The sequence below is a fragment of the Sander vitreus genome, chromosome 11 (genome assembly GCF_031162955.1).
Source record: "Sander vitreus isolate 19-12246 chromosome 11, sanVit1, whole genome shotgun sequence".
NCBI lineage: Eukaryota > Metazoa > Chordata > Actinopteri > Perciformes > Percidae > Sander > Sander vitreus.
In genome coordinates, this window is record NC_135865.1 from 13,929,550 (window position 1) to 13,952,234 (window position 22,685).

The following is a 22,685-nucleotide window of genomic DNA, read 5'->3' on the forward strand; positions in this document are numbered from 1 at the left end:
TGCACATGTCCTGAGACCCACATCACTTGGTGAACAATCATTGACTAAAACAAAGCCGACTTGCTCCCCCTGATCTGCCTCTTCCTCTTCCTTCTCGGTTTATTTTTCCCAAAAGAGGAAGTCAAAATAATGATTCTTCTCATCCTCAGTTTAGTACATGTTTGGATAACTGGGAGTGAATTCCATGTGCTGCAGAAATGGACCTGTTATTCATTTTGCAACAATTCACAATTGTACACATATTCCTGTCTTAAATATTCGTTAGAGTAAGTGTGTGTGTGTGTGTGTGTGTGTGTGTGTGTGTGTGTGTGTGTGTGTGTGTGTGTGTGTGTGTGTGTGTGTGTGTGCTGAATAACGAGGCAAATAAATGTGCACATCTTTTAAAATCATCAGACCCTTTGTAGGAATGGACACAAAGAGGGCGTATGCCGAGGGGAGGTCTGTGACCCTGCAGGCTCCGCCTCTGTGCATAATGTGCCGGCTTCATTGAAACGACTAGACAGCACAGCAGCACAGCACAGCCCCACACAGGCTTCACGGGACACTCAACAAACAGTGAAGAAAACTCTTAAGTGTAGGAAAATAGGACTGCAAATGACTCGAGTCTTTTGAGCGGTTGGGGGGGACGGAAAGAAGAACTTTTCTTTATACTAACGACGCGGATGGAAATCATTTGGGAATACAGCTTCCTCTCCTCCTCAACCGTGGTACCCTGAACTCAGACTACAAAGGGACGTGAGGTTTGGGCACCGTGAAAATGGATACATTCTTTTTAGAGGTAAGTTAAAATTACTTTCTCCAGACAGAAACATTGTTTTGTATTTGCTCTCTACTCTCAATGTGGCTCCTATTTATATTGGGACCGCCACCGTCTTTGTTTTTTTTTTTTTTTTTTTACTAACGTTATGTTGTGTTCTGCGTGTGCCTAAGCCTGGCTGGTCCAGTTTTAGCCTCTGTAAAGTGTTAGCTAATTTATCACCAAAAAGCACCACTTTGTGACATTCAGTATGCTATGTTTGTGGTCGTGATGCGTTCTCAGACATTAATATAAATATCACTAGCACTGGGTTAGTCTGCAGGATGCAGCTGTAATGGGAACTGTAATATCCCAACAAGCCTCAGCTACATTAAGGGACACTATTGCTATGCATCACAACACAAAAAAAATAAGAAAAAAATTTAAAAAAATAAAAATATATATTATTTATATCTCCTTCAATTCTGCCCCAGATAATCTCATTACTGACAATACAAAAACAAACAGGACTCATGTGACGTTTCCTCTTTTATAGTTTTAGTTTATGGAGAATCCAGTGCCTGTAAACACCGAGTGTGTTTCCGTGTACTGTAGGTTGGATGTGTCATCTACAAATCAGCCCAGACAGCGACACACTCCCACACATAGAAGCTATGTAGAGACTGGCTATAGGCCTGCTATGTCATCCTCCTCTGACTCAAGAGAAGGGAACACAAAAAAACACACACACACACACACACACACACACACACACACACAGAGAGAGAAAGTGTGTTAGGCCCTGACACACCTTAGTGATAGTGATGTGAGTCTCCTCCTCTCATAGTCCCACCACTCACCTCCTGTATTCTCTACCAGCAGCATCAGCAGTACTTGACCCTCAGTGAGTGATGAGCTGTGTTTTGACTCTGTGTAGGTGCAGCGTTTTCCGAGGTGACTCCTGTATTATGCTGTTTCCTGCTTCATACTCCATACTTGAACTGTAAGAGACCTATAGCTTTAAACTGATATGTAGGGATAATATTAGACTAAGTGAGGTCATTCATCCTTTGACATGACAGACATTCCTGTTTGACCAAAGCTATGTGGAACCTTGGAAAAGTCACAGATATTATATTCACTTTTTAAAATGTTTTTAATAATTTGAAAATAAAGGAAGTGCTTAGTTCCAGAGTTTCACTTACCTACAAAATAATCTGATTTTATTTATTGATATGTTGTCCAGAGGAAGGATATAATATCAGCTCAGAAAAAGCTGCGAAATAGGGGTATTTGTGGTGGTTGTTTTACATTTTTATGAAATGTGCAGTAAAATGAATGAATGAACTGTCCTATTTTTTTTAAATGACTTTAGGGTCATGAAAAGAAACCAGCTTCCTGAACATGTCATTGCGACCAGTGTGGATTTAATTAAGCAGGAATTCTGGAGGTGAAGTAAGACAAGGATTAAATTTGACCCATTGAAAACAACAGCAGCAGGATACATCTTAGGTGTGAGTCATCAAATGGGTGTTGATGGCGCAGTGGATATGACACATGCCTTTGGTGTGGGAGACCTGGGTTCGATCAGTCCATGAATGATTTGATCGTCTTTTTGAAGCCTTTGCATATGTTTAAATCTGCTTCTTGATCTGAGAAGAGACATTCTTCTGCATATCCGGCTAATCGAAATGAACGCTGACCAGCAATTATCAAATGTCAGTTATTCTACTTCTAATCTAGAGTCAGCTTTCTCTTGCACGTCACCATTGGCGACGGTAAAGATGGTGACAGGGTTAGAGAGTAAGAGGAGGGGCAGGTACAAGGGTGTGTACTCAGAGGTTTATCCTGAAAGCCCATCCTGTCCATCAGAGTGGCTTTTCCTCTCAGGAGCTGACACAACACCGTAAAACCCTCAGCGACACTGCCTCTACTCCACACCCAATCCGTCCTCTGAATGGATATGACCCACTAAACACACAAAAATACCTGGAGTGTGTTAGAGATCTTGTCTGTGCCTTCTAACTTCTGCCAGACTGCTGGGTTTGGTCATTGTATACTTTCATAAGTCAAGAAATCCCTGTAATATATCCCCACCTCTGTATTTAAACATAGAACCCCTTAGATGTTTTATGTCTTTGTGAAGCATCCTGTTGACGAAGTTGAATCCCAGCTATGTGCATTTCTAAACTTAGTAATCAGTTCCTTTATAGCAGCAGCTGCTACACACTGTAAAACCACACAAGGACCTTTCCACACCCATTAACTCCTTCCCTGCATTACACTTCAAATTCCTTTCTCTTAAGAGATACTCTGACAGAGGGAATCCTAGATTCCCATCCCTGACCCCTGAAATTCCCGGTCATGGCCAGCCTGTCATCTATGCATTGTAGAGGTGTGGTGACAAGGCTTTAGGTTTCACACCATCACCACTGCGCCACACACACACACACACACACACACACACACACACACACACACACACACACACACACACACACACACACACACACACACACACACACACACACACACACACACACACACACACATTCTCCCCATCCTGAAACATCCCTAACAGCCCTATGTGCTGTTTATGTCTAGTTCTTTGAAGCTGGAGCCGTGGGTCGGCATGTTCGCTAAGCATTCTGTGTTGAAATGGGTAATGTGAGAAAGGCCAACCTGCTATGGAGGTTGGACTATTTTTCTACCCAGGGTCTTTTCTACCCAGTTGTCACTTCCTCCAGCTGCCACTTTAGAGAGCTGAGAATCTGAGATCAACACTTTTCACTTCCAGCCATGCAGACGGCTGATGGAGTAAGGAAGGAAGTCAGGAAGTAAAGTTAAGATGTAAGGAAGGAAAAATACAAAAATGGCTAATGAATCCTGCATTTCTTTGAATTGTTTCTGTCTTAACTTGTAATCAAAGTTGAAGTGGTTATTGTGTGCATTAAAACATCAAACAAGGGGATTTTCAAACAATGCTGTAGACTGTGTTGAAGTGAGGTGAATTAACAGCCGGTTGTTTATGAACAAACAGAGGGAGGTATTATTAAGGCAGTGGTTTATGTGTGCGTCAGCAGAACTCCTGCAGCTTTAGTACAGTCTGGAGGTGGTTTAATCTGTCACAAGAGCACTGGGACTAATTACCAACAAGCATTGTCTTACCACACACCAAATAACATGGATAATCCTTTCTCATAATGACACAGATGCCTGGTTTTAGGCGAGGCGGTTTAGGTTTGGAAACCATCGCTCATAATGAACATTTGGATTTTCCATTTTAGCATTAATAGTTTTATTTTTTACATGTAAAGTCTGCTTTGAAACTAGAATCAACTGTTTGGTAATAGTCTAAATCTAGCCTTTTCACCCCGCTAGCTTGTGTTTGCATTTCTTGTGTCTCTATCAGTAACCTGACCCCTGTCTATCAGCGAGCTGACCATCACATGGGGAGCTCAGTGCTGTGATAACCTACTGCTGACACCATGCTGTTGACTTTAGCTTTAACCTGCTACATCACCAAGCTTTTCAGACAAAGCTGTATGTGTATTTGTGGCAAATAAAGAAAAAGAACATCTTTCCAGTTTATTAACAAACAACGAATAATGCAGCGCAGGAGCTTGTCTTCCTGTCTATTAGCTCATGATGATGGACAAACAGTTGCTGTATGATGTGGCGTGACAACTTTTTTCATGGAGTCTCTGGTGGTCTCGTCCACCCAAAACCATCAACCTTAAAGCAGGTTTTTGACATTTTGGGAAATGCTCTTATTCAATGTCGAGATAGAGATAGATGAGAAGATAGATACTGTATCCATCTTCTTATCTTACTCCTGGCCAGAAATCAAATTAGCTCATTTCCCAACATGTTGAACTATTCCTTTAATAGCTGACCTTCACTGACATCCAGTCTGATTCTGGTTTTCAAACCGCATTTGTTCCACTCCCTCCAGTCCCTCAGAGTTTTAACAGAAAACATCAGATTATATGTTCACAATACACAGCTCATAAAAAAACATACTGGTAACATCCAATCTACTCTCCAACACCCATCCTTCCTGCACTCCCTGTGTGTGTGTGTGTGTCTGTGTGTCTGTGTGTGTGTCCCTCTATCAGGGCAGTCCTGTGTGTCATTCTCTGAAATATAAATCACCTTAGGATACTTGGGCGAATCTCTAAATTTCTTGTCATCTCAACAAGGCTATAATGAAAGAGAACATCCTCAACCATTGTCTGCCAAATCTGTGAATTGAATGAAGAAATCATTGTACAGTCTTGCAATGTCTGGACTTGTAGAAGCAATAGCTCATGTTCAACAGGGACATGGAAGAGTAGAAGTGGCATATTTCTTCAAGGGAGTTAAGAAAAACAACTATTTGAGAGGAGGAAGCTGTTTATGTTTGACATTCTGGGAGAGAGTTATCAATCTTTTCTTTAAACTCTCTGCAAGAAAATGACAAGCATATTTCTCAAAATGCTGAACTTTTTTTTCCACATCTCAACATTTGCAGTGAAATAATACATTAAAAAACTTGTCTCTCTGTCACCAGAGAGGTTTCTGAATGATAAGTCACACTGTTCTGCTCATGTTACCTGTGTGGCAGCTGTCTGTGTTTAGTATGTTGTCTCTTCTTCATGTCTCAATAAGATTTTCAGTAATGCCCCTGTACATCTCCAGCAGGTGAATCTGGACTCTATGCCAGATCAATCCCGCCACTCCTGGAACACAACAACAACAATTTATTTTTTACCAGATTGGCGTGCAGTATATTTGCGCGGCCGGATATTCAAAGAAAATTAAAGTTGCTGTTTATCGCTGCTAACCCGCACACAATAAATGTCTCTTGGCCTTCACCTTGGCCTCTTCAGCTGACAGACACGGTGAGCTGGTAATGAGTGTAGCTTAAATCCTCTAACTTCAGAGGTCTCGCCTGGCAGCTTAATAACAGCCGACCTGTGATTACTGCTCCCAGGCCAGATGTTGACTTTCCCTATGATTCCCTATGATTACTGCGCACAGAGGCAGCCTATTACGGTATGGAGTATGTCTCGACACACTTGCCTGTATATTATATTTTCCTATGTGTGTTAGTTAAACACATTGCAACAACCACAGGAGAATAAAGCCTAAGGTCAAATATATTTATTTAAAACTGTAAAATTGTTGACTCCCTCATGATGAGGTTACTGCTACGGTATTTTAATTTCAGGACTAACACCCCACCGGGCCTAAGTACACATCCCACACTGCTTGAGCCTTGACTGCCATGGCCTGAATTATCTAACAGGCACCTTGGTGCTTAAAAGAAGCAAACAACACAGCATGGCACAATCCACAGTCATGACCTGTTTGCTTTCCCATCCATCCTCAGTCTGTTTTATTAGACATGAGTGTGTGTGGTTTGGCCTGAAGTTGTTTTTAGGCTCATACATACTGATACTGAGATTTGCATGCGGAGAAATGTTAGTTTCTCCCACTTGAACCCAACCTTCCTTCACATCGTCATCCTCAGACGTAATTGAAAAATACTCTCCATATTCCCCAGCAAGAGAGAAAAGGTAGCAGTCTTTCTTAGTCTTTGTTAGTCATCCATTCCTGGACCGAGACACTTGAACTTTCAAATGCTGCACAACCTCAATTGTTTTTGGCACAGTTACATGATCAATGGTTTTGTCCGACCAACAGTCCAAACCCCAAATATATTCTGTTTACTATCATATAAGACGAAAGAAGCAAATCCTAACATTTGAAAAGCTTGAATCAAAGTATGTCTGGCATTTTACATGTAATAATTGATAAATCAGTAATAAAAACAGTTGCTGATTAGTTTTCTGTCAATCAATGAATCGCCTGACTAATTTGGATCTGTCTCTGTGTGTAAATATATTGTTTAAATATATTTAACTCACCAGTCTAAAAACTAGCAAATTAATGACAAATGCTCAGAATACATCCAGGGATATTAAAAAAAGCAAGCACATCACATTTTTGTACATTAACAATGTACATTAATCAACATTTCTGTAAATGTGCCAGTGCTAGCCAGCTGAATACTTTTCAACTTTAGTCCTTTGGCGATATGATTTGAGACCAGCGCATCAGGAAACAGCAAGACATATAGTGCGTGTTAAAATATACAGACAGAAGACAACAGGACGCCATAAAGTTTCTTAAATGAATAATCAGTTATCTACATTGTCATTTGATTAATCAATAATTGTGTCAGCAATCCCGGGCATGCTTAAAATGTATACACCGTGTAAGACAGGAGGGTCCCAGAAGCCATAAAGATCAATCTGGGACAGTGGAAGGTACGAATGAAGGTCAAAGGCAATGTAACAGGAGCCAGGTCACCTAGTGATGACTCCATTCAACCTTAACAACCAGTACCCCACTGGCCTGTGCCCCAGATGACTCAAGCAGTCAAACACACACATTCTCAGTCTCTGACAGTCCTGACTGAACAGCATTCCTGGAATATCTCTGGGATTCCTGCTGTGTGACCCCATAACAGTCCACAGATGAGTACAGAGAAGGCTAGATACAGTACGAAGATGACCGACAGGAGGAGGAATGCCAAGTGGCTGTGTAGATAGTCAAAGTCATAGAGCTTAGCTGACAATCCAATCAAACATGCAGTAATCACATCATATGTGGCCCTCTTCGTCCCATCCTGGAACCCGTAATGTTGTTAGAAAAAGTATCAAAACCCTGATCACAGGATCATACTTATACTATAATGTGTAGAACAGTAGTGGAAGGGAAACATGTCATCACGGGATAAGGATGTAAAGCAGGGCACTGTGCCAGGAGTCTGTGGCAGAGTGTCAAGTGTTCCTCTTCTTTCTGTGCTCCTGAAGACATCATTTGTTATGCAGATTGTCTTCAATATAGCCATTAGCAACATGGCAGATTAGCTACATCAGACACAGACAGAAACAGACAGACAACAGACACAACAACACTACCAATCACATGCAGACATACTGCTCTCTCTCTCTCTCTCACACACACACACACACACACACACACACACACACACACACACACACACACACAGCTCCACATATTTGCTTTACTTGCTAGATGAATGTTATGACTCCATTTAGTATGTTAATGAAAATAGCTTAAAAGACAGCAATGACAGCATTTCCATTAACCTAGTGACACAGTTGCATTCATAACTTCATCATCCTCAGACCTTCTGCTTTGACAAAAACAGTCTATGAATATGCAAATGAAGCGCAGGTTTACTGGTGAGGCTGCTGCATCGGGCCATCCTGCTTTAAGTCTGTTTATAGCTTCCTCAGCGGGGAGTTGAGGCAGCTCCTCGGAGTCAAGAACAATTGATGAACTGCACCGTTTTTTTCCTGTTTTTCCTCTCACTCCCCCTCCACCACAGACTGGGGGAAGCCCTGTTCCCCAAGGGACTCCACCTCCTCCATTAGCTAATTTCTGATCAGCTGCTCCCTCCATCATTAATTCATATGTCTTCCAGCACAGTTGCTGAATGTTGCCTTTAATCATCTGATTTCTCCCCTCTGTCACACACCATTCCCTTCCCCGCCCTTACCCCATGCTGGCTGTGGGCACCAGCAGGCAGATGTTAGTGGCAACGAGGAAACAGAGAAACAAGAAAATGTAAAAGGGCCCTGCAGAATCACACTTGCATTAATCACTGTTAGTTATTCCTAATTTATTTTTTATACTGGTCAGTAATTATATACAATGTGATGACAGCTGAATAACTGTTACATAAGCTAGCATGTTGCCAGAGGGCTGCATTACTAAATTCTTGGAAAGATTGGTGCAAGAAATTTTCCTCAATAACCTAACCTAAAGAGTTCCTGAGAACGGCACCTAACCCCTGATTGTCCCAGAGGAGCTGCTCAGAAGAACAGTGGAAAATATATGAATACATAATATATAACGTGAATTCAGAAGATTTCCTTAGATTAAACAAATCTCAGCATCCTGACAAAGATGAAGCCAAGTCAAAGTGTTGCAGTAATTAGATCATAAGTAACTGTCTTTCTGTGTTTGTGATAACTGTAACTTTCTGTTGAGGTTTTACTGTTTGTAGGACATCCAGCTTTGCTGCACTGGAAAGCTTGTGGCCAAAGAACAAGAGGGACCTTTGCCCAGATTCCCCTCCCAGCTGCAGTCAGCCCATTTGTTTAATCTCGCCAGTTACTTGGCGAATCCTCCTCATTCCATTCACTCAGCATGCAGGAGATTTGGTTACAATCCCTGAATTTGGCTATGCTCTCCTGCATTGTTACCTGTTGTTTATTCTACTGGCTACATGCATTCCTGTGGCTTTATTATTCTTTGCATATATCCATTACAACCAAATTAAAAAGCCTATTTTACATACAAAAGACTTATTTCACACACACACACACACACACACACACACACACACATACACTGTCAATATGCTGTTTGACCTTTTTAAACGCAGACGATCCATCCAGCCAGTGTTCTGAGGTCACAAAGGGTTACTGACTCGGCCTCATGCCTCTCTATTGTTATGATAATGCTGTTACGTCCTGGTATTTAAGGTGCAAATAGAGTGCAGGATCATGGTCCTATATATAAAAATGAGATGTGTTTTTGAACATCTGCTTTTAAATGAAATGTAGTTGGTCATTGAAAACTTTGAGGTTTATTCCGATCTTAGAAAAACATAATTGCAAAACAAATACACCTGCATGAGCACACAAAAGCAAGGACATTTGAGAGGGACAAGTGAAAACAGCAACAGCTAGTTTCTTTTGGGGCGCATATTTTCCTGGTGGATACGTTCCGGTCTTACGTTTATTATAGCACAACTAATGAGATGCTTGTCAGGAGTCCAGTTGGATGCACTTGTCTGTTAGCCAGGCAATTCTGACCATAGACTGTATAAAATATGGACGTAGTCTCCATGACGTCATCGATTTCTGAAGAGCCAAAATGAAGCTCAAAGTGGGCAGCTCTCGGTGGCTCCGGCCGTTGCCATCTTTGCAGGGCCTGACGTCGGTTAATCCAAAAATGGGCAAAGAGGTGGAGAGTGGACGGAGCTGAGGCGAGCTGAATGACGCCTACAGTCTATGCTTGCCTTTTGTGACGGCAGCCCACATGTCACTCAAAGCAGAACAACCTTAACTATGCTGAACTTTAAAGAACTTAGCTTTAGAAACCAAATCCGTTTTTGTACCAGGCAGTACACATGTTTAATTCTGCTGTAAAGTTGGGCATTTTAACATTGGGGGTGTGTTGGGATTGATCCCTTTTGGAGCCAGCCTCAAGTGGCCACTCAGCACTGCTGTCCACTGTGCAGGCGTTCACTCACGGCTCCTTGAAACCACACTATGATCCAAGAAATTGGCTTATCATAACTGTTCAACCGTGTCCAAGTCAGGATGAGTTAATTAGCTTTCTTTTGTTCTGTCTGATACGATCACCCGATACTGCCTGCGCTCATGCCACGCCAGACAGCAGAGAAAGAGCTGTGGCACCTTCTACTGTGTATGCCCTTAAATATTTAAGGCTCATTCATTAGCAAATCTCTAAACTTAATGTCATTATACAAGCTGAAGAAACGTAAGCCTCTAACTCTGGGATCACATCATTCACCCTGAGTGGTCAGAGAGCATGATGGGACGTCGGCATGTGGCCTGTTTTGGTGGGTCAGATTGCTACTGTCAGGCGGGTTCTGCCTCAGCAGTGTTACATGTGCTCAGTGGTGTGCAGCATTAATAATTTGAAATTAGCTTGAGCTGAAAATGTCAAGGCAACAGTTAAGCTTTGCTTTTTAATAGAGCTGTTAAAACATCTGGTTACCAGAGCCTTAGGTTACCAGATAATTAAACCCAGTGAAGGCTGTGTTTCATTATAAGATGAATGCTGTACTTTTCATGTTCAATGATTATTATGCAAGAAGTACCCACACTGTTTCACTGGTTTAGTCAGAATGGTTAGTTGTGCGTCCCAGCTGGTCTTTGTTTGGGATATTTCCGCCTGGTTAACTTCTGAGCTCTCTGTCAGAGGTGGTTGCCTTTGTCCTGACTTAGTGACAGAGCTCCTGAGGATGGAGGGGACAAGAGGGAGGAGTTTTGGTGAGACCATCTGTTGCTGAGACAATTCATCTCTGCTTTATACCCTCAAGCTTCAGACTCTTTAGACACACACACACACACACACACACACACACACACACACACACACACACACACGCTCACATACAAAGACACAAACAAATGGACAAACACATCTGCTGTTGGCTGTCTTGAACCCTGGAGTCACTGGAGAACCACACCACTTCTTCTACCAACTTAAATGTTACTGTCTGACAGTCTTCTAGACAAGTCCCTGTGTTTATTTAAGACAGACCTTAATGTCCAAATGTTTGGATGATGATGAAAGTATGACCACTCCTCACAGCTAATGGTCTTTATGGCTGAGTCCGGACATAACGTGACATTTCTGCTGACTTTTACTAAGACGAAGGGATGAGTGCTTCCTTATTCTGCGCTGGCTTGGCAGTGGTGCATATTTAAAAAAAAAAGTAATGTTAAAATCTTATGAATGTGAGCTAAAAAGGAATGTTGGAAAACATGGGTTGCTGGAGTATTTGTTTTTGTGTCTATATTTTTGTCTATAGTGTTTACTTTTCTCCCTTTTAATTTATTTTTGCTATTTTTGAATATCTCTGAATTACTACACTAGAATGTATATATAAATGAAAAACAAGTTTGAATTTTTTTGATGTAGTATTATGTATTCAGAATTAAGAATAAAAACTGAAATGACAAAAAAGAAATGTGAGCTACAAATGATTGATAGAATTTGATACATGTGCAAAATGAAACTAATACAGCTTTTTGTTTGTTAGACATCGACTGATGGCTGGTGGCTGTTTCTGCACAATTTTAGATTATAGTGCCTGGTGGGCAGATCTCCAGAGAGCAAGTAACTCTCAGACAGATGCTGGTACAGCAGGCCAAGCCAGAATTGGCATCTTTATGGGCAGGCTTGTTGCTGACTTTTGGTTTACCATATAGTGTTGACTCATTTAATTAACCACATATTATGGAAATGATTGGGTCTGAACCGTGTGCAATGAGCATGCTGTGTGAAGAGTTTTTATCTGTCTTTATCCATAAAATAGTTACTGGGCTTCTCTTTGTTTATGTGAATGGAAAACCTCTGAGACTGACTCAGCAACTAAACCATTCAAGTCAAGTTCTTGGAAAATTATCCTTTTAATTTGCGTCACTGCAGTTGAAGCAATACCGCAATGTGGTGCAGATACACACAGCAGTATGAGCCATCTCACTGCTTTCCATGTCATGGCTTGCCTGCTGTTTCACTATGTATGCCATCTCATATAATCTACCTTTTGTTATAACGTACTCCCTGCATGTTTCTTTGCTTTGTCAGCTCCACTGAGTGCAAACAGCATCTACAAAACAACAAGTACCAGCAATATTCTGCAGAAGTCCCTGTGATTTAAAGTTACATAACAGCAACTGATCTTCTTAAAATCTATAGAGTAAACACAATTAATCTCCTTACTGGACCTCAGTGAACTCACGTGAAGCGACTTTTCCCTGAATAGGGCATGCATGCCAGGCTGGTACCAGGCAGACACAGTCATCCGCTGGTATGGAAGTCACCAATCGTCTCATATGAAATGGAAACTGAGTTAATGTATGGCCACGTGTTGGAGAATACCTCTGTTATATTTATGTCCTGATGTTTCTGTTTGTCTGCCTCTTTTTCCAGACAATGGAAGGCGGGACATTATCAAGTGCCTGCGTCCTTCCTCTTTCCAGTCTCGCCCCCCTCAGCCTCCTCCTAATTTACACGACCCCCTTTATCCCACTCACTGCTCTCCCCCGTGGTTTGAGAGAGCTAGATTTAGCTGCGCTCCATTAGCCAACTGGAAGAAAAAAAAATCCTTGATGATGGAAGTAGGTTTGCAGACTGGCTGGTTGGACTGAGTGACCCTTTGTCCAAAAAGGAAGCCTAAATCACAAAATAAAGAAAAGAATAGAAGCCAATCATCACCCTGAGCTGTTGAGCAAGTTAATTTATTGGACCAATTTCCTCTTTGTCTCTGTGATTCAGCACTGGTACAAGCAGATTGCATTTCACGTAGATATCTTTTGTATTAAACAAAAGCATCTCGATCTTTGTTCTGACCCTGGTGGCAAACACATTTGTGCTCCACAGATGAGAGTGTGTGCACACACGTGGCAGCCTGTTGTTAATAGTTAATGAGGATTGATGTCTGGAAGTGGTGACCTTGTATAAGGTTTCCTAGTGGAATCCATGCATATTGATCTCTTCAGTTTTATGCTCTGTCGGATGCACAATTCCCTTTTGCTGCGTGTTTTCTCCAGCCACTTCAATGGGGGTGATGATAAAGAAAAGCTTTATACAAGAGAGAGTAACTCACAGGCCACATTTCTTCAAAGTGCACATCCTATAAATCTTAAACTGAAAACCAAAAAGATCAATTTGCATTACATTATTTATAGTTGAGACCATGAACTGTGGAAATACAAACAGGCTTCTTAAAGGAAAAGTTTGACATTTTGTGAAATATGCTTGCAGAAAGTTAAGTGAGAAGATCACTCTCATAACCCCTCGTAAAACCACAAATTGTCTTTTCTGCACACTTTGTTACCTTCAAGGTAGAACAGCTGGGCTAGTTGTTTCTAGTGTTTATGCTAAGCTAAGATAACCGTCTGCTGGCTGCAGCCTTACATTTAACATGAGAGTGGTATCTTATCTTCTCATCTAACTCTTGGTAAGAAAGCAAATAAGTGCATTTCCAAAAATGTAAAATGTTCCTTTGAAGGTCATCAATTCACCATCAGATGTTTTTCAATAATTTATATTGTTTAACCAAAGGCAATATTTGTTGTTTTTGACTGTGACAAATGTGGACCTAGTCATCCTAAAAGATTTACAATTTAGACCGCACAGGCGTTCACTCTCATCCACTAGGCAGCCAGTTCTATAAATGTATCTCCCACCACTGTAAGGAAATGACAGTCAGTCTGAGCAATCCGCCTCAGATTCCTGTTATTGCTTCTGGTTACTGAGCTGCTAACAAACATGTCTGGGAAGGTTGGTGACTTCACATGGATACACAAACACAGGAGGACAGGCCGCCCAGATCAGCTGTAGTGCTGGTGTTAATCTCCATCTGGAACCAGGATCTGATCTGGGCCAGTGGCAAGAAGCTAGTTGTGGTTTGCCTGATGAAAATACAGAAAAAAAGAAAGGATGTGGGCATAGAAACATTTGTATTGATTGATTTGCTAAAGTGGCAAATTGTCATTTGGGTACATATTTTTCTATTTTATGGAGTGAAGTAGCCCTCACAACCAAAGACTGAAAGCCTTTTTGACAGTTTTATTGAGTGTACTGTATATGACTCTAGTTCTAGTTTCTGACACACCCTTTACATGTTGGCCTGGCCTGGCAAACAGCTTTTCTCTACTAAAGGGCAATGACAGTTTAATAAGAGGATAACTGTGCCAGTGTGGTGAGGGAGGAGCTATGTGGCAGAGAGCGATGAGCAATGCTGAGAAAAATGGGGGAAAAGACAGTGAAGGAAGAAAACCAGTAGACGTAATCCCAGTTTTTCTAGAATATATCTGCTATTACTCACCTGCCATGTTCATATTACACATATAGGGATATTTCTTTAGTGTATTTCTGGGTTGTACTTTTCCTTTTCTTGTTCTGAAAATGCGATTGTAATGCATATGTCCAGTACTTTCTTCCTCAAACAGATGACTCCGATATGAGCCCTGTGTCCAGATGCTAATGATGTGTTTCTGCCTATTGTGTTGCAGGGGGCCCGTGTCTGGCTGAGGCACAAAGAACAGCTCCTCCCCTCTACCGTCAGCTCTTGTGATGATTCGTCCTTGGTCCTCACTACCGACTATGGGAAGGTAAGAAGACCTTTTCCCTGCTGAAGCCTTAATGCTGCCAATGAGTTACTTTAAATCGTCCCAAACTCTCATCTGCCCTGTGTGTCTGTACCATGAAGCATTTTTCATCTGTTTAAGGATTGTTCACACATGATTCTACAAACCCCTTAACGCAAGAAAACTGCATTTAAGTCATATCAACAGGCTTTAACTGATATAATGTACATTAAAGCCTCCTCCCATCTTTCATTTAATTCACTAATTTACAAGGTTGTTGTATAAATTAGGCGGCAACTGGCCCAGTGTGTATGTGAGGAGGTTAATTATTTGCACACATGTGTTTCATCTCAGGGCTCAGCAGTGGGATCAACACCTTTTGTAATAAAGTAAGAATGACAGGAATGGGCTCCTTGTGTCAAGTCATTGGCCCAAGCTTATCTGTTTGGCAGTGCATGGTGGTCTTTGTGTCTGGAGGAAATCCTGTTAGAGAGAGAGAGAGAGAGAGAGAGAGAGGATAAAAAAATTGTTTCTCAGTCGAATGTCGAGTATTGGTCAAATATAAGCTTCCAGTACCACTCTTATCTAGTGGAATGCCTTTGTACTGAACAAACCTTTGAACAAAACTTTGAGTGGTACATATGATCGTCCATTGGCTCCTGACTGACCAAACTCAGCCGCACCTCTTTGGCCAGGTCAGGGCTTGGGGAAGGAACAGGGTAGGGCCCAAGGACTGACTCTGTCCACATCCAGATTCTGTCACATGACCATGATCCTAACCACAAGCCAAGGCCCTGCGTTATTCCTTCACTGGAGTCCTTGACGGTTCATATAAAGAAGGGTGACGTACTGTATGAAAGAGAGGTCGCCCAGCTGTTGAGGAGCAGTGTGGTGCTGCATGGTTTGAGCATAGGCATGAGCTGAGGGTGGTGCGCTCAAGGTAGAGAGTTACAGTATAAACGATGTGTGAGAGAGAACATATGAACTCATCCTGAGCATATGTGTTGTTTCTGTGGTCGGCAGTGGGGATTCTTGTAGTGTGAGAAGTTGGCCATGTGTTATCAAAGAGGCAGGGATGACTGACTGATGGAAACACCGTCTATCACAGCTAAGAAGGATTCACAGCAACAGGTCGGTGGTTGAGAATTCGACCCCACTTCTTTTTTATCGTCTTAATATGACCGGAGAATACCACCGGGTTTTGATCTCAGTCCAAAAACATTTCACAGCCCTCAGTAGGATGTAAAGAAATAACATTTGGTTAACGTGATGTCACATTTTTATGTGTGACTGGGTGTATGATCAGGGTGTTGCAGCTGAACTGAAGCTGGACTGTCCTCACTGCAAGCTCAAGATGTGTTCCAGGCCAGGCACATGGTCTAAGAGTCTGCAGCCAGAATGACAAGAATGTGAGACTGAAAAACAGACTGTCTCCACCTTCATGATCGCTGGCTGATCTTATGTCATCCCCTGTTCCTGGAGGACATATCTTCTGACGTTTTATTTGCGTTTTGGTAATCTTTATTTAACCCAGCTCCTCTAGTAGGTTAAGAGTATTATGTGCGTGCGTGTGTGTGCGTTGTCTGTCAGTCTGTCTTTGTCCTGGTGTCTTTACAGCCATGTGCAGTGTCAGAGGTGGTTTGGTAAATGTATCCTGGCAGCATTTTCTCCTCAGGGGGGTGGGATATACCATTATCCATTGCTTCAGTGCTCACACTAAGGTGCAGACCTGCCTGAGTGCTCAGCTTGCAGACTCAAGAGTGTGTCTTTACCCACACTGCCTCTGCTTTAACAGGCTGAACTGGCGGCTGTCACATTCACCATCATATCATCATGCATCACTGTCTCATCCCCGGTGCACCACAGACCTGAGTGGACCAGTAAGATACAGCAGACACGTTAAAGCTGAGATAAATGTGTGTGTGTGTGTTGTGTGTGTGTTGTTGTGTGTTGTTGTGTGTTGTTGTGTGTTGTGTGTGTGTGTGTGTGTGTGTGTGTTGTGTGTGTGTGTGTGTGTGTGTGTGTGTGTGTATTTTGTGGCCAGATGGCACCAGCTGGATTAACAGTGTGTGAGCTGCACATGTAAAGAAAAGCAGGAAGAGCCTCTGTCACCTGAACCAAATACAGTGAACAAATTAGTCATGTGAACAAATTAGGACACCCATGCTAAAGTTGACTAAAAAGAGGAATAAAAAAATCATCTTTAGGAAATTGATCTTAATGCCTTAATTAAAAAAAATGAGGAAAAATCCAATCTTTAAGGACACCAATTTTCTTTGTGAATGAATAAAGTATTGTAAATAAATACATGTTCTTCCTTAAAATACAGGGGGCATAAGTAAGTACACCCCTATGTTAAATTCCCATCGACGCAGGCAGATTTTTATTTTTAAAGGCCAGTTATTTCATGGATCCAGGATACTATGCATCCTGATAAAGTTCCCTTGGCCTTTGGAATTAAAATAGCCCCACATCATCACATACCCTTCACCATACCTAGAGATTGGCATGGTTTTATTTCAGTTAGCCTAATAGCTGGTTTAATTTGCATTGAGAGATGATTTTATGGAAAGTACCCCATGCCAATCTCTAGGTATGGTGAAGGGCATGTGATGATGTGGGGCTATTTTAATTCCAAAGGCCAAGGGAACTTTATCAGGATACATAGTATCCTGGATCCATGAAATAACTGGCCTTTAAAAATAAAAAAATCTGCCTGCCTCTATGGGAATTTAACATAGGGTGTACTTACTTATGCCCCCCTGTATTTTAAGGAAGAACATTTATTTATTTACGATACATTATTCATTCACAAAGAAAAATTGGTGTCCTTAAAGATTGGATTTTTTCCTCATTTTTTTTAATTAAGGCATTAAGATCAATTTCCTAAAGATGATTTTTTTTATTCCTCTTTTAGTCAACTTTAGCATGGGTGTCCTAATTTTTTCACATAACTGTAGCTCCTGCTGGTGATGTCATCGTCGCTTTACTGAACAATAAAATTGAGATTGAACTGTGTCAGAGAGGGGGGATGACATGGAGCAAAGAGCTGCGGGTCGGAATCAAACCCGGGCCACTGCGGTTTTGACACATACAGTATGTTATACTTCTATAGCTCATATTTTTTGTCCGTTGTAAAGCATACGGAGCAAAAAATTATGGCCAGACATCGTTTTGTAAAATACATTTTGTGGATTAATCAATTACTAGACATTTATTGATAATCTAGTCATCATTAAATCATTTTCCAAGCATAAATACCAGAAATTCTCTGCAGTTACAGTTTCCAAATCTTGAGAATTGTTTGTTTTCTTTGTCTTATTTAATATTAAACTGAAAATAAAGCAATTTAATGATGTCAGATTGGGGTTTGGGGAATTGGGATGGATGTTTTTTTTGTACTATTTTCTAAAATTCTAATTGGTTAATTGAGAAAGTAATCAGCAGATCTATTGATAAAGTGTTAGTTGCATCCCTTAATTCATTATTTTTGGTCATTCTGCTAAAGAAGCATACCACCTTAGTTTATTGCTCAAGAAAAAGCACCTCTCCTGATGTTGTTTTAGTTCTTATGTTCTCGTCCTTTCTTGTGCACAAAATGATATTAACACAGTAAACCAAGCCTTTCTTTTACTTTTCGGATTGATGCTTTGCCTCAATAATTTGTCTCTCACCAAGTGTGATTTCAGTTGTCCACGGCCTGCAGTTATACAGTCTCTGAGATTTAAAATAGCTCATTGATGGCCCCTCATTTTCTGGATTATTGGTCAATGGAGCCATTATGTGAGCCTTTTTGTGAGTGATGTGTATTCACGAGTGCGCTTACAGAAATAACATGCTCACACAAACATTATTGTGAGCAACTGATGTGTGTGTGTGTGCTAAACAAATGTCTTCTGGGTTCTTGGTTTGCTGTATGACATGTTTTCAGATTATGTCTGGTTTTTGAGCAGGATGTAATGTAAAACTCTCTCTGTATTATTTGTTTTTTACAATTTTCCCCTTTAATAGGCCTAACTCCTTCCTCCCCTCCATGTCTCAGGGGTCTGGGTGGGGATCCCCCCTCAGCAGATGGATTCACTGTAAGACAGACAGAGAGAGTCAGACAGAGTAAAAAAAAAAAAAAGTGGAGAAAAACAGACCGTGATAAACAAGGCAGTGTTTGTGTCCATACGTCTGTGATATTGTATCTGCCCATGTGTCATTTCTAAAGGCTCGAATATATCTGCCAATAAAAGGCCCCAGGACTCCAGAGCCTGATGCCGCCTACATGTGAATATTCAGCAGAGCTGGTCGAACAAAGCAGCTGCAAGGGTGTGGTTTCAGTGAGGAGCAAACAATAGGCAAGAGCGTTACAGCTGCAACAAAGTTTCAAATTCAGGTTTTTGCTATTGTGTCATCATCAGGAAAACTGTTGCAATTATTTAGTCTGTATCATTTGAGTGAGACTTTGCATTTTGTCTAAGTTTGATACATTTTAATTCATGAGAAAAAATAAACATTTCATAATTTATCACAACTCACTTAATAGTAGGTCTGCAACTAACTTATTTAAATTATCAATTAATGACTTAAATGATAAACTATGAAAATAGTTGCTGATTGTTTTTAATCAACCAATTTTCTTCAGATCTACTATGATACTAATAGTGCTGGCAATATTTAATGTCACTTAATTTAAATACTATATATCTCATGATTATTTTTTGTTGGCAGTTTTATTAGAGAAGGAAGGAAGAAAGCAAAGAAAAGGAAATATTAGTCACTTAATTAGCTTAATTGTAGCAAAATCCAAGACTTAAGGACAGTTATAAAAGTTTTGTTGGTGTTGTTTATTTGTCTGCTTTGTGTCCAGCCTCGTAGCCGGCAGCGTAGTGTACCAGTGTCAGCACACCGGGACCAGTTTGGAGAGGATTGATTTGTACAGTGAACATATTCCCAATTCAATCACGAGTCACATGTTGTTATAAGTGGCACGAAATAATCTGCTGTCGTCATTACACCACTCAAATCATTAACATTGATGAGGCTGCATCCCCACATGAAACATTGCGATAATTGTCAGACATGAGCAGAAAACCATGAGCAGAAAAAACCGTTAGAGCCAATCTGTGTTCAAAATGTACTATATCTGCTTTGTGTGTTTTGATCAGCAATTCAGAGCACATTCATTGATCCAAACTGGGATTTGTTTTTTGGAAGTTGAAGATCAATAACAGTCGACACACTGTGTTACATCACAGTTGGGTTAGTCAGGCTTTTGTTGGTAGCGCCATGTGGACCATCACTGCTCTACAGCTTCTGTAGGAAAAATGTTCCAGTATGTCTAATAGTTACAATGGACACTAACAGGACATTATTGCACCTCCCAAACGATTGAAATGGAAATAGTAAAGAGGAGTAGTCTGTGTCTAGACCATATCTGCTCTCATATTCCATCTTACTTTTCTTTTAGCCATTTTTACTGGATATAAATGTTGTAAATCATTTGGAAACAAATACATATTAAATTAATATTGATGAGAAATGCTGTGGCTGTTAGGACAGAGCTCATTGAATTATCTCACAGGAATGAAACCAACAATGAAACCAAACGATAAAAGACAACAGTGGGGCAAAAACAGAGAAACGTGAAACCTTTTTTGATACTGGAAACTCCAGCTTAGTTTTATGTGAGCATCTCTGATGTTTCTGGCAAAGTCCCCCGAGGCTAATTCTGTAAAATCGGAACAGTAAATCAACCAAAGAAGATCAAAACCAAAGGTAAAAACATCTGATCTAGAGACATCGACAGAAACACATACTGTAGAGTGTCTGGACAGAAAAATCCACACACATGAAAGTACATGAAGTAGCAATTCCTCTCTTGTGTTTGTGGTGAGGGTGCTTTCCAAGTATGCAACTCATTGTGTGTTTGGAAGCCAACTGGTTTATTTTCCTCCTGTGAAACTTGAGGTCCTCACTGCAATCGAGAGTGTAACATAGACCTGTAGCCTCTCCTAGTTGTTTGTTATCCTGTTTAATTCTGCTCCCAGTCCACCTTAAAGTAACTTTGTAAGTTATTCTGGGAGTGTGAAGAATGCTAACACAGACAGAAGATGTATCCCAGATTTCTTTGGTTTGTTTGATTGAGCGTTGTACTCAATGTCTCTCCATCAGTGTAAGCAGAAAGTGAACTCAGACCTGGAAGGCTGGTAATATTTTTCATTTCACAGCACATTTTTCTCAATTAAATGAATTGATGAATAATTGAAATTCCTTATATACTGTATGATATATTTATGACAGATAATAGGATATACAGTGTATTATTAAATGCACTGCAATAACATGTCCATGTTTGTTTATCTTCAAAGCAATACTATGTACCTTTTTGAATGAAGAAATAACCCATTCTTCGTCTTAACCCATTCTTCGTTAATTTCATAAACAATAAAGCCCAACCCTTAGTCTATTCAGGACACTCAGCCTCTCTTGGTCGGTATGACCACTAGCTTATGGTGGCTAATGGTTGATAATTTAGCAAACTTTAGATAGATATTCTTTGATATGACTCTTCTCTATGTGTTGCACTGTTATGTTTTATATTTACCATTACATTTAGTAATGTAATGTAAGTAATGGAGGTACATGGTAAATGTGCTTACAGATTATAGTAACATAGTCTCGCTTTAAAGATCGATCATGAGCAGAGTCCCATAGATGCTTTAAATCGATATTCTGTCCACTTAAAATCGTTTAGATCAAAGTTATAATGTTTTTTTTGCAGTTGCACTTTTTGATGCGTTTGTCAAATAATGTGCTGATTCTTTTTACTCTCACTCATTCTCAAACAAAATAGAACATGGATTTGTATGACGACACTTTAGGCAGTGATCCACCACAGCCCAGGTGGTTGATAATGATGTCAATCACATTAAGTGAGTGATGTAATTGAATGTAAAATGATAAAACTGATTAAGGATATAAAACAAGTAAAAAGCCTGTTTGATTTATTAGTAATTTAGGCCCTGCCTGGTGAATCAGGGCCAATTTGCCAGAGAGGAGAGGGTGGGGTTAAAGCCGAATGTTTAGGGACATCTGGCTGTAAATCTGCAAGCTTCTGCTCAATGTATGACATCACTGCACATGCTGCTTTTCTCCCTGAGGTCTTCCTTACCATTTCTCAAACCTTAATACCACAAAAACAATGTAGCAACCCACCGATGACTGCATTGTTATTGTGCTGTTGTCTCAGCGTACACCCATTCTCTAATGGCCATCTACAGTAGAGAGGCCAGAATCACTTTATCATTTCACAAATATAGACAGGTTTTTCCACACTTTTATATTAGTTAATGCAAAAGATGGAATCCACACATACATAGTACATATCAATACAATTTCTTTTCTGTTGACTCAGTAGTTGTCTTTAAAAAAACTGTGTCTGCTCCCAACAGTTGAATATGCCAGAAGAGCCAGCAGTAATGCACTGGGACACCACAGCTCCTTCAGCATTGATCTAAATACTGCTTCCCATCAAGTGACCAACACAGTTGTAGTCTGTCTGTTCTCTTATCTCATATCTCTCTAGAGTTCAGAAAGACAGAAAGAGTCTCTGCTGATTAATGTTGGTTTATGAGAGTTTTCCTCTTTCATTAAAAAGAAACTTCTTCTTATTCCTTCCTTTGTCTTTCTCACTAGCTCCAATTTCAAGTCAAAACTCTAAAATGGGTCTTGAATGTCAAGACAGGCATATCTCCAATCATCACATTTACTCCACTGCTGCATCTTATTGGTCTTTTGGCAGGAATGTGACATGGTGAGAGATTTTTTTGTACAGAGACTAAAAAGTGAATTGAACAAATCAAGGAGAGAAGTCCGAGAAGTTAAACAGGGGGCTCTCTACATGACTGTATGAATGGCTGGCAGCAGGCACAGACAGGCACACATTAGGGATTCAATCTGTCATTTCATTCATGCATGCATGTGCCATGGTCACAGTGGAAGAGTCCGATTCAGATCTGTGTAAA

At 40.6% G+C, this 22,685-nt stretch overlaps 1 protein-coding gene across 1 annotated transcript in view; it reads left to right on the forward strand.

Annotated features, from left to right (window-relative positions):
- The first annotated feature begins 505 nt into the window (after window positions 1–505).
- The window catches only part of myo10l3 (myosin X, like 3), a 52,929-nt gene continuing 30,749 nt past the window's right edge, over window positions 506–22,685 (forward strand). The window contains exons 1-2 of the mRNA XM_078261752.1: window positions 506–778; window positions 14,599–14,697. Coding sequence (XP_078117878.1) covers window positions 758–778; window positions 14,599–14,697 — 120 coding nt within the window. The 5' untranslated portion in view covers window positions 506–757. The remainder of the gene's footprint in view (window positions 779–14,598; window positions 14,698–22,685) is intronic.